We start from the raw sequence: 18119 nt of genomic DNA, 5'->3' as shown, positions 1-18119 counted from the left end.
AGGGAAGGATATATGCAAGGTAAGTCCACCACAGGAGAATGACATGGACTTCAGCTCAAGAGAATAATAGTCTTAGGTCCCTCATTTAAAATTCCTAGTGTACTGCTTAGAAAAACCACTTTTCAATGAAATAATAATAGGAATAAAAGCAATAAACAAAAGGACATGTTGACTCTTGCTTTAGGAATATTAAGTCCATATTCAGCTCTGGGCCTATCCCTTTCACAGAAGACACAGAGGAGGAATGTGTGGGAGGCAGGAAAGGAAATCGCAAAGAGGTCATAGGGTTGTTGAATTTTCTACACCCAAGGTTGGGATTTCTCATGGGATCAGGTTATAGACAGGAGGGATTCCAGGGAAGAGTAGGTGTTAATTAAAAACTTCCTAGCATGACAGGCAGGGTCTTGTTATAGTGAACCTCAAAGGACTATCCACATTCCTTTATAAGAAGAAATTCTGCTGTATCAAAGATGGCTTGAAATAAATCCTATTGTAGAAAGGGGAGGAGATAAATCATTTGGTCCTGTAGGCAAGTGTGGGAAAGGGCAATATGTAGACAGGGCAATGCTGGCCTTGTGTATGGGAGGCCAATGCAGCAAAGCAGAAAGTAAGCTGGATTTGGAGCTGGACTTCCAAGGCCAAGCCATCCTTGGAAACACATAGCTACAGATAATCTGCAATATTTGAGCTTGAGACTTTTCAGTCTATAACACAGGTACTGGAATAGACATGAAATCGACCTTATGGAATTGGCCTGGTGAAACTATATAGTGCTGTGTAGGTACATGCTATAAAGTGGCATCTATGTCATTTAGCCTCTCATGAAATACCATGTGAGTGCAAAGAGTTTTAGTTCTAAGAAAGTTACGCCTTACTCTTCTTCTTCTCTGCAAGCCCTTTGTGGTCATTCATCAGCAATACAAGAGACAGAGCTGCCTCTCACCCATCAGCAGTCCCGAGGGCCACTCACCGTCAACACCACGTAGAAGCACCACACCACTGAGCTGAGATGAAAGACGACCAGCTGTCCAGATTCATTGAACTTGCTGTGTTTGACTTTGGAGAGATGAAGCCGTTTGCTGATTTTCTAAAGGATAAAGAAAACCCCACATATCAATAAACAAGAAGAGCATTCACATCTGACAGATTTCAAACTCGTTTCCTCCTCATGAAAGGATTAAACATTGTTAGAAGTCTGAGCCCTACTATAAACCAAGTTATTAGTGCAAGCCTACTGCATACATACAGTGCTTAACTTAAGGCAAACGTTTTGAAAAAACAACAAGACTCACATCTTTCTCCTATACATAAAGAAAACAGCCCTTAATCATGTCACATACAACAGACCGTAAGGCCAGTCTTGTCATATTTCAGACAGTTTCTCCTATGTAATAAATACTGCTGTCCCATGTGCTGATTAATGAAAGATGTTGAGGACAAACTGTAGTAAGGGAAGTCCATCAATAGGATCAGCCAGGGGATACAAACTAGGAGGTGCACGGATTGAAAACTGTCGTTTCCTCCAAGGCAAGGTCCTCTACCCCAAGGCATCTCCCCAGCTACCGATCTCAGAATCCAGACATTGCACTTACATCTAAAATGTATTCTTGAACCACAGCGTGTAAGATGATGGTGATGAAGATGTAGAACAAGATTGTTACCAGGTCCTTCGGGCCGTAGTGGTAGTGCACCGTCTCACTGTCTGTGGGGGTAAGAAAAGCTCCATCAGCATCCCCAGGATGAGGAAAGCTCTGCGGCCCCAAAGTGAAGACATGAGAAGCAGGATATGCCATCAGACACTGTTTGCTGTAGCACTAGACTTAGAAGAATGTTTCTGTCCCAGCATCCTATCCAACCTCTGGACTTGGCCTTTGTGAAGCACAAATCAGGGAGAGCTAAGTGTATCACCATATTTTGATGACTGTATGTCTCCTAAGTCTGGGCAGGAGAGTACAGTGGTTAGGAGCCAGGGGTTGAAGACAACCAATTTCCATTGTTGGCTCCATCACAAGCTGGTTGTGTGTCTTTTTTAAGTAACTAACCTTTCTGTGCCTTCATTTCCTCCCCTGTAAAATGGGACTATAGTTACACTCCATCAGGGCAGCATAGCATGGGTTAAGAGTGTGAACTCAGAAGCTTGACTGCCTGAGTTTGTATCACAGCTCTGTCTTTTGCAACCCATGTGACCTCTATGTGTAACCTTTAAATGCTTCAGTTTCCTCATCAGTAAAGTGAGGATGACAATAACAGGGTTATTTTGAGAAATAGATGAATTTATTAGTATAAAGTGCTTACAACAGTGTCTAACACGTAGTAAGTGCTATATGAGTATTTGTTACTGTTGGGCTACTATGAGGATTAAATGAGATAATCTGTATGCCAGATGCTTATTACAATACCTATAACTTACAGCAAGCCTACAACAAATAGGGATTTATTAGATAATGGTAATAAATTAGATGGAATCCCAGACATAAAAGTCTTGTAAAACTCTGTCACTGCAGCCTTCTCCACAGACAGAGGCTGGCTCCAGTGAGCAGGCGGCAAGGCTGCAGGAGCCTGGGGAATGCCTGTCGGGATCTTGCAGCTCTGTAACCAGCATGCTCTGGGCAGACACTCAGGCTTCCTCTCCAGCTGTGCTGTGTTGTCCTGAGTCATACACATGAGTCATTGCTTTGTTGGAATGCATTTACCAAAGGTAGACCAGGGTCTGGCTGGCCAGAGGATGAAGTAAAGTCAAACTGGATCACTGTGATAGTCACCCTTAACCTCAACACCAAGGACTAGGAGAATGTGACAATGGGTGGTGTCAAGGACAGAGAGAACATGAACTTTGAAATCAGACAAACTTTCCTTTTCGCTTTTCCTCCTCTTTTCCACAAAGATCCACTCTGTGAGAGGTCATGGGCTAACCTGTGAAATAGGGAGATAAAAGATGCTGCCTGCCAGGCAGGGGCGCAGTGGCATGTGCCTGTAATCCCACTAACTCTGGAGGCTGAGTCAGGAGGATCACAGGTTAGAGGTCAGCCTGGGCAACTTTGCAATACTTGGTTTCAAAATAAATAAATAAATAAAAGGGCTGGGAATAGAGCACCTCTGGGTTCAAACCTCAGTACTATGGAAAAAAAAAAAAGACACTGTCCTTGGTAACCAACTGCACAGTCCAGCAAGGAGACTGACAAACATACAATTACACTACAGAAAGGCACATGTTGCCAAATGGCAAACGCAGAGGGCCACAGCGAGAAGGCTGGGCTCTAGCTGGGGTCCCTGGTCAGTGAATGGGATACCATGGAAATCCAAAAATAGGCAGATAGTGGTGTGGACATCCTAGGCAGAGAAATCAGCATCTGCCAAGGATGCAGGGAAGGGTACTGGGGCAGCAGGAAGGGAGTCAGGGCAAACAAGGAAACTGTCATGAATAGCCTGTGTGCCACTGATATCCTGAAGAAAAGAGAAGATATCCAAAAATTCAAATTAGACAGGAAAACAATGAGACTTGGGTTTTGGAAAATTTACTCAGCAGCCTGAACAGTGGCACATCTGGAGGTGAGAATTCCTGGAGGTGAGGGCACCTGGAGGTGAAGACATCTGGAGGTGAGGGCACCTGTCAGGAACCTGCCCTGTGATCTAGGAAGGGAATCATGGGGGCTGAATTAAGGCAGGAGGAGAGAACAGGAAGGTGGAGAAAGGGTGTTGATGGTGAAGAACAAATGAGACATGGTGGCAGATGGGAACCAGGCACCGAGGACTAAGAAGACACAGGAGGTGAGAGAGAATAGATGCACATGTGACTCGGCCTCCTGTCTCTGTTCCACCATCTGTGAGGCTGGGATTGCATTTTTCCTGTCTTCCTCATAAGGGAGGATCAAAGGAGACAAACTTCATTGCAGCATATTTTGAAACTATAAAATAACTAAACACACTCAATGTTTAACCATCAAGACCAAATGGGATTTTACTGAATCAAACAAGTATAGCCTAAAATTTGTGAAATAACACCCATGGGGGCTTCGGGTTGTTTGTTCTAAAGCTTCCTAAGGGTCACCTGCCTTTCTTTACTCCAAACACTATAGTTCCAAACAGAAGTGGTCACAGCCTTAAATCCTTCTTGAAAGAATGAATATACAGAGCCTGGGGAGCAGCTCTGCAGTGGAACCCTAGCCTGGTGTGTGCAAGGCCCTGGGTTCTACCCTTAGCACCACAAAAAAAGAAAGGTAGGTAGCTAGGTGAATACACTCTTGTGTCCTTCACTGTTGAGCTGCATGCATATATTATTGTGCAGGGCTCTGGACCGGGCTGGGAAGAGAGTAGTAGGTAGGTGGGCAGAGCCCCAGCCCTCTTGGAGCTTAGCACTTGGTATGGTTTGGATGTGAGGTGTACCCAAAAGCTTACATGTGAGACAATGCAAGAAGTTTCAGAGAAGAAATGATTGGGTTGTAAGAGTCTTAACCCAATCAGTGAATTAATCCCCTGTTAAGGATTAACTAAGTGGTAACTGAAGTACTAGGATGTGGCTGAGGGAGGTGGGAATTGGGCATGGCTTTGGTGTCTATATTTGTATCTGGCAAGTGGAGACCTCTCTCTCTCTGCTTTCTGAATGCTGTGTGAGCTGGTTCCCTCTGCCACATTCTTCTGCCATGATGTTCTGCCTCACTTGGAGGAGCCCCAAGGAATGGAGCCTACCTTCTAAGGACCAAGACCTCTGAAACTGTGAGCCCTCAAATAAACTTTTCCTCCTTTAAAATTGTTCTGGTCAGATCTTCTAGTCATAGCAGCAAAAAAGCTAACTTAAAACAGCACTATATACCAAATCCTCATATACTTAAAAACCATACATGTATACAGCATAATTGGTCAATTTCATTCCTCCCTTTTCCATCCCTCCTCCCTGTTGCCTTCCTCGACTCCACTGATCTCCCTTCTATTGTCATGGGATTCACACTTCCAATTGTATACCTAAAAAGCACCAATTTAAAAAAAAAAAAAAAACTATAAATGAATAGAAGGAAGATCAGTAGAGTAGAGGAAGGGGAACGGCAGGAGGGAAGTAAGAAGGAAAGAGGAAGTAATAAGACCTGATTTTGAGTGAATTATAGTCTATGCATGTATTCTCTACTCTATCAATTTCTCTTTGGAATGATAGTGTTTGGAGTAAAGAAAGGCAGGTGACCCTCAGGAAGCTTTAGACAAATACCTGAAGCCCCCATGGGTGTTATTTCACAAAATTTAGGCTGTACTTGTTTGACTCAGTAAAATCCCATTTTGCCTAATAATGATGGTCTTGATGGTGAAATATTGTGTTTAGTTATTTTATAGTTTCAAAATATGCTGCCATTAAGTTTGTCTCTTTTGATCTTCCTTTATGAGGAAGACAGGAAAAATGCAATCCCAGTTCAAAATGAACCCCCAAATTATGTATAACTATAATATATTAATAAAAACATTTTTAAAAAGTGGCTAAAGAAATTCAGCTCAGCAACAACAACAACAACAACAAAAACCAACTCAATTTGAAAAATGGGCAAAGGACTTGAATTGACATTTTTCCAAAGAAGACATATGAATGGCTAACAAGTACATAAAAGGATGCTTAACATCGCTGACCATTATGGAAATGCACATAAAAATCACCTCATACCTACTAGAGTGGCTATCAAAAAAAAAAAAAGTTTTGGTGAGGATGTGGAGAAATTAGAACACTTGTGCTTGTTGGTGGGAATGTAAAATGATGTTGTCACTATAGAAAAGAGAACAGTAGTTCCTCAAATTAAAAATAGAATTACTATATGATCTGGTAATCATACTTTGAACATAAACTCAAAAGAACTGAAAGCAAGAGCTTAATGAAGTATTTGTATATCCTCACACACAGCACTGCTAACAACAGCAAGAAGCTGGAAGCAGCTCAAGTGTCTACCAATAGATGAATGGGCAGATGAATGTGGCGTACAAATAACACTAGAATGTTATTCAGCCTCAGAATGGAAAGAAATTCTGTCACAAGCTACATCATGGGATGAAACTTGAGGATATCATGCTAAGTGAAACAAGTTAGTCACAAAAAGACTAATATTACAATTCCACTGGTAGGAGGTTCCCAGAGTAGTCAAATTCATGGAGAAGTGTTGATGGGTGCAGGGGCTGAGGAGGGAATGAGGAGTCACTGTTTGATGAATAAGAGAGTTTCCATTTTCCAAGATGAACCCAGCTTTGGAGATTCATTTCACAACAATGTGAGTGTACTTAACATCACTGAACTGCACACTTAAAAATGGCAAAGATGGTAAAATTTATGTGTATTTTACCACAGTTTTAAAAACACATCAAAAACTAGCAACAGGTGTGATAAGTGCTCTGAAGTGAACCCAAGGCTGGGTTGAGGCAGGCTGGGGGCCTGCAGAGGTTGGGAATCACAAAGGGCCCCTTATAGATCACACTACGATGCATGGATTGTGTCATAAAGGCAATGAAAAGTTCCTGGAGGATTTCAGTTCCTCATTTACAAAGATCCCCCTCCTGCCATATGAAGCCTGAGTTAGTGGCAAGGGTGGAAGTGGGCAGCAGTCAGGGGCAAGGGCAAGAATTCCTGGAGATGGGGAGACAGAAGGGGTGTCCTGCCCTAGGAGGGTGGCAGAACCATAGAGACAAATTTGTTGGATAGATCTGGGTGACAAAATCAAAAGGACCAGCAGATGGCCTGGCTTCAGGGAATGATTCTCAACTTCCTTCTGGAATTTTAACTGTATTCGGTACCCTCAATTTTTTATCTCAAGAGTTCTTCAGAATGCATTATCTTCTTTGATACTCATAACCATCTCATGAGATGGACAAAGAAAGTGGATGAGGTAACAGAGTTCAGAAAATTCAGAGACTTAGGGATATGGTTCATTTAGTAGCTCTTGGTTTCCAGTGCTCCAGCCCAGCCTCCAAAGGCCATATCAAGGTCAACAGAACCCTTGAACCTCCTCCAGGGCTTCATTGCTGCTAATACGCTGCTCCTTTGAACTCATTCTCCTATACTCATAACAAACAGTGTCAGACCCAAATTCTCAAAAGCAATGCTCTGACTCATACAAATCACCTCAACTGCTTTCTGACTATTTTCCTATTTTTGATCAGAGTAGCAAAGGAAATTGGTTGGACTCCTTCTGCTTTCTAGAGAACAATAGGCTTTGGAACTTCCTTTAAACAAAGTGATAACTAATGATTTAAACTTTTATTATAAAAGGTTTTGGTTGTTCACTAATTCTTATAAAATGGCTCTCATTACTCAGAGAAGAGTACCTGGTACTTACAAATTACCCTATCCACAGAGTCTCATAAAGAATGGCAATGGTTTGGCAGTAACCTTTTATCATTTTTTAGAAAAGTAAGTTTTGGCATGTCTCTTGGCTATCAGACCAGAAAAGGATCTAACTGATGATGAGCCACAGAAAAATGCCTACAAATGGGCAAAGTGGTCCAGCTGTCATTCAATGTGGAGACCCATTGTAAGAAGCAGGCAATATCCTTCACTTCCATACAGAAATATGCTTTTAACTATTCTTCTTTAAATGTATCATCTTCTTGGTATATCTTTCACATCTCCACTCTGAGAGAGAAACAAGTATTTTTTTAAAATCTACTTTCTTTTAAACCTTTCTAAGAGAAACACACAGCTAAAATTGAGATAAATGGCAAATGACAGGTAGGTCATTTGTGTCTCAGTGTCAGAGACACAACAGAGATCAGTGGTGACTGCAGAAAACTCTTGCATGTGTGTCCATGGGGGTGAGGGAACTGGTGGGGAAGCTGCTTCTCAGCCACTACGGCTGAGAGACAGATATAGCCCAGTGTGGGCAGATTCCTGATATTTCAAAAGCAAAAAGAGATCTTTACAAGAATCATCTGATTTTAAAATGTTGGTGACTAACTTAAAAATTTTAAAAAACAATATATGAGCCAACACTAAATTGGCTAAAGAAAACACATATGCAGGCCAGCTCTGACCACAAGCCACAAATCTGTGGACAGCCTAAATGACCCAACACCTTTCCAACAGCAATATTCTATAAGTCTTCTATCTACATATCCCCTGGAATATATCAATATGCACTAGTGTAGAATTAATTAGCTTTGAAAGAGAAAACCTTCAGTAGTGATCTTGCTCTGTAGATGGGCCATCCCATGACCCATCAAAAATGACACTTGCTCTGCTTGTCATTGACCACAGATTAAGAGAGATCTAAACAGTCAGCAAACCTTGGCTGTTTTAATGACCTCTGTGACCTCTCTAACCCTGTTTTGTTTCCTAAAACAAACAGGAACTTTCCTATATTCCTTACTTCACCTGTAAGCAGTGTCTCCTGCCTCTCTTCATGTTTCCCACCCTGGCTGAACACTGCTGTGCAGTCTCTGACCTACTCCTCCTCACTTGGGCTGCTGCCCAAGTGTTGCTGCAGTCCCATCTGCTTTTCAAAACTCATTAGAGTCTCGGCAGCTGCCAACAAGCTTTCTTCCTTTGTCTGAAGAACTGGTTACTTAAAGAGCATCACAGTATTCCCTGGGCCCTTCTTTCTCTCCCAGTTTGTTTTCTAATCCCTGTAAATCTGATGTGTAAAATAACTCTGTTCACATTATTTCAAATCTTTTATACTATATATAAATCCAGAACTTAGATATGAAAAAATTCACCAAAAGCAAAATTGAGAGGCTTGGGGTGCAGCTCAGAGATATAGCACTTGCTTGGCATACCCAAAGCCCTGAGTTTGATTCCCAGCACATACACAAAAATAAAAAAGGCAAATGATCACCTAGGGAAAATATTTTTACAATTCAGATCAGAACTAAAAGGCTAATCTTGCTAATATGTAAAAAGGTCCTAGAATAAGGATAAAAAGATAAAAAATCAGCAGGTAAAAAGTAGACAAAAGATATGAACAGAAAATTCAGAGAGAAAGGAAACACAAATGGCTCTTACCCACTGAAAAAGATGCTCAGCCTTACATAGAAGAGAAATGCAAATACCTGAGATACCATTTCACACCTATCAGATTGGCAAAAACTCAAAGCTTGCAAATACACTCTTGCTGAGACTGTGGGGAAGCATCTTACACAGGCTGTTAAGGGAATGCAAAATAGGACTACCTCTTTGGAGAGTAATTTGGCAATTTCTGTTGAGATTAGAAATGTATCAACCCTCGAAGCAGCAATTCCACTTCTGGGAACACATCCTAGAGCTCTTACTTGCCACAATAAAAATGACACACGCACAAGGTGATGCACTACAGAATTATTTTTAACAGTAAACTAATAAAAGCAATCCAGGTTGTCTTCATCTAGAAGAAACTGGTAAATAAGATTCAGATATACAGGTTGGGCATTCTAATCTGATAATCCAACATCCAAAATCTTTTGAGCACCAACGACATGTAGTACAAATAGAAAACTGCACAACCAAATTTATGTGACAGATTGCAGTCAAAATGCAAGCACACTAAAAATGCTGTATAAAGTTACCTTCAGGCTATGTGAATAAGGTATATATGAAACAAATGAATTTGTGTTCACACATGGGTGAACACATGTGAAGATCTCTTTTCACAAATATGCAAATATTCCAAAAATCCCCAAATAGCTGAAACCCAAAACACTTCTTAAGCATTTAGGGTGAGGCGTGTTCAACCTGTAATGTACCACAGCTACTCAAAGTGAGGCCACAGCATCAGAATCATCTGTGAGCTTAGAAATGCACATTCTTGGGGCCCAATCCCAGTTTCTGACCAACCAAACTCAGAGTAAAGGGCCCAGGAATCCATTTTTAAAAATACCTCCAAGTGATTCTGACCCAACTAAAATTAAAGAATAACTGTATTAACAAAAAGAACCAGAGAGAAATAAAATGAAGAACAGGTAAAACTAACCAGGGGACTGAGAATGGAGACTCCCTTGGGAGGCAGTATTTGCTGGAAGGGGCATGAGAAAGCTGCACTTTGGTCTAGATCACGACCACATGGGTGTGGACATATGTGAAAATGCAGCATGCTGTACTCTTACAAATACGTGCATGTCACTGAGTCACATATCGATACAAAATGATATCTAAGATATATTAATTAGTGGGAAAAAAGCAATGTACAGAAGAGAACGTATTGTATTCCACCCTTCATATAAGAAAAGAGAAGCTGAGCAGGCGGCCCACCCATGTAATCCCAGAGATGCTGGATGCTGAGGCAGGAGGACCACAAGTTAGAAGTCAGCCTCAGCAACTTAGGGAGGCCCTAAGAACTTAGCAAGACCCTGTGTTAAAATTAAAAATTTAAAAAGAGCTGGGGATGGAGCTCAGGGATAAAGCATCCTGGGATCAATCCTTAGTATTCCCCATGCCCCTCCAAAAAGAAAAAAGAAAAAGTGGAAAATAAAAAATATGTACTTTCAGTTGCACAAAGCAGTACAAAGGCAGATAAGAATTCCTGGAAGGATTTGAGCAGTGATTGCTCACACGGCCAGGATGGGAACAATACTAAGGTCTCTCTGACTCTAGACAACAGGAATAAAACCTCTTCTAGACAACAGAAATAAAACAAACTACCCTTTCTTCACAAAGCTACAAAAATAAAATAGACAACTGACTTAAAAACTGCAAAGTTCTGTCCAAATAAATGAAACCATTATGACCATTTCCACAGAAAGAATCGGAAGATGAAGGAACAGAACAGTCACTGTACAATAACCACGGGGGAAAAAACCTATCTGGGTACTCATGTAGAATAAATAATACAAAGGACAGTTGTAAGCCATTTATTGGCCAAGCACTACACTGAGCATGTCTGGTGACTGACATCATTTACTCCTCACAGTAATCCTTCGTATTATCCCTGTTTACTGACATGGCAGCTGTGGCTCAGAGACAAGCAGAACTGTGCCTGTAGGATCTGAAGCTTGTAGGGTTGGGCCAGGACCACCAATGCTAAGAGCCACACCCACTGTCTGCCTGCCAGGTCTCTCTGCTTCCAGATACCCCTTCAAATCACACAGTAGGTACATTCATTGAGCCTTGAAGGCCTGTCACACTCCCCAAGGTGTCAGGGAAGACAGGGCTTAGACATTCAGGATCACGTGGCCTAAAAGGGCAGCATTCTGACCCCCACTCTGCCTGGCCACTTCCTGTCTGGCCTCCCAACCTGGAAGATAAGGCCACTGCCATTTTAACTACAAGCACCATGTTGGTTCTCAGACGTGTGTACACACACACACACACACACAGTGTGCTGTTATGACTGAATCATGCTCCACCCCTGTCCATGCCCTACCCCTGTTGAAGTCCTAATCTTCAATGCTGGAATGTAATCTTATTTGGAGGTAGGATCTCTACAGAAATAAGTTAAAATCAGGTGGTTAGGGTGGGTCCTACAATATGAATGGTGTCCTCAGAACACAGAAAGTTTGGACCCAGAGACAGATACACAGAAGGATGACAATGTGAAGAGATACAGGGAGAAGACAGCCACCTACAAGCCAAGGAGATCAGAAACTAATTCTCTCTCTCTCTCTCTCTCACACACACACACACATGCACACGCACGCACGTGTACACACACACAGCCCAGAAAATGAAAGATCTAGGTGGAAGATTTTCAGTTACCATTTTTACTCATATTGTGGTTTAGAATCTATTTTCTCCAATTTTATACTACCATAGGAAGATAACAATACAACGATGATGGGAAAAGATGAGAGAATGGGGTTAAAGTGAATTTGGTAAGAAAAGCCCTAAAATTCTGCATTGTTTTCTGGAGGCACCATTTCTTTGTATAGGGAGATAGCCTTCTCTGTGGGATTCATGCAAAAAATACAACAAAAATTTCTAGGTGCCAGGCACAGACCACAGACCCACAGCAGTTTACAAATCTGTGGCTTCATACGACACTCCCCAGACATGTCACATGCATTCAATAGGCTGCCAAATGCAAAGAATGCTTAGAAAAACAAACTCACTGAGAGCCATCCAGGAAAAATAACCTCTCAAGGATCACACGCAGCAGCAGCAACAACAACAAAAAGTCTAAAATTTAGGCATTTTATTACTTGTATAAAAATAAGTAAGCTGTTGTTAAGCTGAGGACAAAAATTATTACAAGAACACGTGCTTAGGGAAAAAAAAAACTGGCTAAAAAGAAGAAAAGATCTGATCAGAAGAAATGGGGAAATGACAATCAAGAGAGATGTGAGGTGGAGTCTGGGCCAGAGGGTGCACGGTGGGGGAGCGAAAGGAGAAAGAAAAGGCAGTGCCCAGGCAGGCGTGGAGCTGGCTAACCAACAGCCATAGCACCTTGGGAGTTCTGCTCACTTAAGACTCTAGAAGCTCCCCCCTCAGTGGGATAAATTTTCTAGGATGTGATGGGAAACGGGATAAAATCAAGTCTAGGCTGGAAGGGGACCCCTCCAGGTTGCATGGATGTGTTCCGTTTGTGAAAATCCATTAAGCAGACTGCTTATTTGTCCACTTTTCTGCACAATAGTTACACCTAGTAAATTTTAATTAGTGGAAAAAAAAATCAAGTCCAGGCTAGCTGTTAGGTAGAGGCTTCCTACAGCCAGGCACGGTAGTGACTCTGGTTTATTTTTTCCCTAATCATACAGACAGAACCTTGAGGCCAGAGATGATCTTGGTGGTTGTTTGGCACAACAGGATGAGGACAGAGCCAGGTCTCTGTCTCATTGGTGGGCATCCCCTTATGCCCAACACCCAGCCTTGCTAAAGTTTCCCTGGATTCTGGTGTTGCAGAGCCTGTGGGTAGCCCAGCCCCTCCTCTGCCCTTACTTGTACATCTTTGGGAACACAATCACCACTGAGCCTCTATTTCCTGGACTATAAAAGTATCAGGCCAGGCTAGATGAGGCTCAAGTCTCAGTTCTAAGGGCCACAGGTTCAGGATGGGTAGCTTTATCTGTAATTCAAGTTCAGTTTCCATCTCCAGAGCCACTGCTGCCCACCTGTCTCTTCTCTTTCTTGTCTCCCATGAGCTCATCTTACACAGAGGGGCCCAGTTTGATATATGATGCCAATCTTTCAAGTATATGGCACAACACTAATTTCTGCCAGCCAGGAAAGGAAATAAGAAACTGAGTTCTGGACAATGGTCTTTGACTGAATGAGGCCTTAAAACCATCTGTCTGAGTAGTTTATAAGAGCAGTGTGTCTCATCTTAGAAGCAGCTGTGGGAACAATCACCAGGTTATGGTGTGGGAGGTTCCTAAGCTTTTCATCTTTAGCTGCAAAATGCAACAAAACAGATGGAAGTGATAAAACTAACTGGGATCAACAGAGCCAGGGGATAGTTCCTTGTCACCTCTGATAACTGCAAAACAAGCCCTTCCTCAAGAGATCCCTCCAGCTCAGCCTTTCTGTTCTAGGTGTGCAGCACCAAGCAGGCCCAAGAACATCAAAGCTACCAAAACTCCCTTCCTGAGGAGCTGCAGCTCTAGCTGGAAACCAAATCTACTCAATGTTACTCCCCACCTCTCTCTACCCATTGCCAGAACAAGTATTTATAGAAAAACCAAAACTGGAAGAGGACAGAAAGATGCAAATGAATTACTACATTTGGTGGGTCTCCCCATCTTACTTATGAGGTTAGAGGCTCAGGATTATTTGAAAACCTAATTGAAGCTTTTCACTCATGTAACCTATAGCCAACTTCTGAAACTTTAATGATCTTGTTAAATGTAGATTCTGCTATAATAGGGCCTGACAGCCTGCATTTCTAACAAGTTCCCAGGTCATGCTGATGGTGCTGGTCTGTGGAAAATCTGAGTAGCAGGCACTTAAGAGGACTCCTCGGGCTTCCTATCTTGAGGAAATCCTGGGGTTAAGACAGTGACCATTGCTCTCCATTTGCAGATGAGGGATGGAACTCCAGACGTTAATGGTTTGTCCAAGACAACTCAGCATATTAGTGGCACAACCTAAACAACCATGGAAATATAAGCTTGATTCTAATGGGCCTTTACCTGCTCTCTATCACAAGGGAGACCAGCAAGCCTTGGGTCTGCCTATAGCAAGACTCAAACTCCTATTATTTTCTGACCTTTTATAGTCTATATATAACTTCTTACCATAATACCAAACACTCTGGGGTATTTTAATCAGAAAGAAAGATCAAGAATTTCTAATGGTAAGAACAGAAACCTGACATTTTATTCTTTTCAAGAGCTGTGTAGGGTGTATGGTTGACAGAGAAAATCCATTAAATTTGAATTTCAGATAAACAAAGGATAAATTTCTAGTGTAATTATGTCCCATGCACAACTTAGGACATACTTATACTAAAAATAAAAGTATTTAGTTTTTATCTGAAATTTAAATTTAACTGGCAGTGTTAGATTTTTATTTGCTAATTCTGGCAACCCTAACAGGGTGGCAAGTAAAAATAAGAAGAGCAAGGCTCTGGTAAAAAGGAGCAACCCATCCTGCTTTATCACTGTAGACCATCAAGACAACCACAAGGAGCCCCATGTGGTGGTAACTCCCCGTGTGGTGGTAACTCCAAGCATCATTATAACCATTCTGTGTCTGTCTCTCCCTGGAGCTTAATTTTAATTTGCCACAAAATCCTAAGCTTGTAGCTGGTGGTATGGGTTGAATTATGTCCCTTCTAAAATTCACCTGATGTCCTAACTCCCAACACTTCACATGGTGACTTTATTTGAAAATGGGATTTTGCAGATTAATTCTTTAAGATGAGGCCGTAGTGGAGCAGGAAATCTGGACAGAGTCTGACATGTGAAGACTGACATGCTACCACAAGCTGGGAGCTGCCAGAAGCTTGGAGAGAGGCCTGGAACAGGCCCTTCCACAGCACCTTCAGAGGACCCTGCTGGTCCCTTGATCTCAGACCTCTAGAATCCCTAGTCTGAGACAATAGATTTCTGTTGTTGAAGCCACTCAGTTTATCATACTTGCTACCATAGCTCTAGGAGACCAAGACTGAGAGCTTGGAAGAACAGAATAGAGAAAAAGAGGGAGTCACAGCTGAACAAGGCAGTCAAGAAAATGCCTCAAAGTCACTATTGTGTCTCTTTTCCTTAGAACTTGAAAGCCTCAGAAAGGAAGACAGGCATTTACAAACAATAGACCACTTTGTATGAAAAGTCTCTCCTCTACTAAAATTCAATTGTAAACGTTGAGTTGAGTGAGTTACACAGGACTTAAAGAAGTCTTAGAAGTCAGAATTTACCCTAGTTAGACAAAAAAAGGAGACATTTCCAAGTACTTCCAGCCCTGAAAAAGTTTTGCGGGAGGGTTTTAGAAATCACAGCCTTAAAAGACCTGTTATTGTAAAGTGTTTTTTCCCATGAGAAGTCTGCTTTCCTCCAGTTCTTACAAACCAAACATTACCATATTGGGTTGGTAATTAAGGAGCTCAAAACAGAATTAAGCAGGCTATTCTGATTTCATTGTCTCTCTTGATTATCTTCTTGTCATATTTCGAATAGGCCCAAATGGCAAGATTTAAACAGATAGACTAACAATACTTTATCTTTTCCTTCTAAAGTAACTGAAACCCCCTTGGTCTAGCATGGATTCTAACATACCTCTACCTAGGCCTCCTGCAAGCCTGGAGGAGGATTCCAGAAGCAGAATCCAATAGTCCCACCCTGGAAAAATGCCGACCCTGGCTGGCTGCAGGCACACTGGCCTGTGTTCAGTCACTAGAACACGCTGGGTGTTTGTTCCTCTGGCGAGGGCCTTTACACACGTGAATTCCTATTTCAGGAAGGCTTTCTTCTGCCCAGATCCCTCTTTATGTCCCCAAGCACAACCCTCCTTCACCCCCCACAGCTCAAAAGTCAGCTTCTCAAAAACACTTTTGTTCTCACCCATTCATCTTTACCAATCACACAGCCTTGTATACTTCCTTTATGACCTTATTATAATTATAATTATGTACTGTTCATTTATTATCTATCTCTCCCTTAAATTGCTTTCCATGTAGGGCCTGTCCCACATAGGCACACAAATACTTGTCTGGATTGATCACAGAACTAGTTAAACACATGAAGACAGGATGAGATGGGCAAGGGGCACTCCCAAGATGATGAGTTCTTCATGCCCAGAGGTCTAGTCTGGTCCTGGAGCACACAGCCTACACCTCTCACCTCAGCTGTGAGACAGACGTAGTAGGTTATCACTTGTCTGCTGATTCTCTAAGAAGGCTCTTTCTATGATAAAAGAACTTCCTGGACACTGGAACATCAACTGATATGGTTCCCAGGACAATACTTTCTCATGGCAAATTATTAGTGTTGAGTTATGATCTGGCATTCCACATAAGTTGCCTTGGGGGAGAAATGAAATGAAAATACCAGCACAGTATTTGATAGTTGAACATCTCTTTATAAATTTACAAACTAACATGCTGACCTTTAAAAAATGAAAAGCCTATGTACTTTTATGTTTACAGAAATTCCTCAAAACCTTAGAATTTATGGGTCATATGTATTAGATAACAGGATATTTTGGAAATGCATCTAAAATATTTAAAAAGTATATTATACTTGACCCAGAAAGTCTAGCAATAGGAATTTATCCTGTGAAAATAATCATGAAAGAACACAAAAATCCAGCTGCAATAATGTTCACTGTAGTTTACAATAAAAAACTAGAAACCTAAATATCCATAATATGAAGTTGACTATACAGTTTGTGGTAGTCCCTATTAAGAAACACTATAAAGCTTTTAAAATATCTTGTTGAATGGAATAATAATCAATAATATGGGAAAGATACACTACATTCTACTAACAAAAAAAGTGTTTCACCTCAAAATGTTTTAACTAAAGTTTTTGCTGAGTGTGGGGTCCATGTGTAGTTTCTATCTTCTTATGTTTTTTCTGTATTTTATACATTTTTCTCGAAGAGTTATATATTTCTCATATAAATACATTCTGAAAAATATTTAAAAATAAATTTTACCTAGTTACAGAAGGACAAATACTATATGATTCTATATGTATATAGCACCTAGTATTATCAGACTGAGACAGAAGGTAGAATGATGGTTTCCAAGGGCTGTGAGGAGGGTAGAACAGGGAGTTATTGTTTAATGGGTATGGAGTTCCAGTTCTACAAGATGAAGAGAGTTCTAGAGATGGATGATACCACAATGTGAATGTCCTTAAGGCCACTATACTAAATGGTTAAGATGGTAAATTTTGTGCTGGGTACAGTGACACATGACTGTAATCCCAGTTATTCAGAGGTAGTCAGGAGAATCACTTGAGCCCACGAGTTTGAGGCCAGCCTGGGCAACATAGCAAGACCTTGTCTCAAAAAAAAAAAAAAAAAAAAAAAGATGGTAAATTTTATGTTATGCGTATTTTACTACCTTTTGTTTGTTTGTTTTTCCCTTTTGGAGATGGGATTGCAGGTGCATTCCCTGCTATTTTACCACAGTTTCTTTAAAAACAACTAATTTTTTAAAATTCACTAAATAATAAATATATATAGGTATCTCAGGATTTTTAAGTGACAGAGTAAAAGAAACATGACTCTGACCTTGGACCATATGGCACTGAGCAACAGAATCCATTATGCCTACCAGGGCTGGAGTATGACATGGGACCAACAGGCCTCTGCCTTGTTCCTGAACACTTGTGCTGCCTGTGGCCTTTTCTGGCTCATTGTGGTGGTCTTTTCTGGCTCACTAAGACTGAGACATGCTTTCTCATGGTCTCTCCTTCCTAGGAATGGAATTTTCTTCCTCTTTTGCCACTATGTTTCAGTTTGACTCTTTAATGAATGAACTGAGTTGGTTGTCCCAAAAGTATGACTTCTGCCAAAGCCTGGCCAGTGATTGCAGGGGACAGGTAGGCCCAGGAAAGACTTGTGGCTGCATCTTCTGTGGACCACAGGATCATGGATTAGCCATCAAAATCTTTCCACTAGTAGCTGGTGGAGTCAGAAACAGAGAGGAAACTCATCTTAATGTCAAGGCAACGTACCTCTCTAGTGCAATGTACCTCTCTTTCTCTAGGGGAAAGCTGGATTCAGCAAGCAAACATCCTCCCCTTGTTCAACAAGATGGCACCCACACTTTCTAGATAAGAAAAAGTGGTGCCTGGTTCCTGGGGTG

General features: G+C 41.4%; 1 protein-coding gene across 1 annotated transcript in view; it reads right to left on the bottom strand.

The window, feature by feature from the left end:
* The window catches only part of Tram2 (translocation associated membrane protein 2), a 76767-nt gene that overhangs the window by 16522 nt on the left and 42126 nt on the right, over positions 1-18119 (bottom strand). The window contains exons 3-4 of the mRNA XM_026400898.2: positions 1593-1702; positions 971-1087 (exon numbers count right to left, since the gene is read on the bottom strand). Coding sequence (XP_026256683.1) covers positions 971-1087; positions 1593-1702 — 227 coding nt within the window. The remainder of the gene's footprint in view (positions 1-970; positions 1088-1592; positions 1703-18119) is intronic.

The sequence above is a fragment of the Urocitellus parryii genome, chromosome 8 (genome assembly GCF_045843805.1).
Source record: "Urocitellus parryii isolate mUroPar1 chromosome 8, mUroPar1.hap1, whole genome shotgun sequence".
NCBI lineage: Eukaryota > Metazoa > Chordata > Mammalia > Rodentia > Sciuridae > Urocitellus > Urocitellus parryii.
The sequence above is the reverse complement of the archived record's forward strand: the minus strand, read 5'-3'. Positions and strand labels throughout refer to the sequence as shown.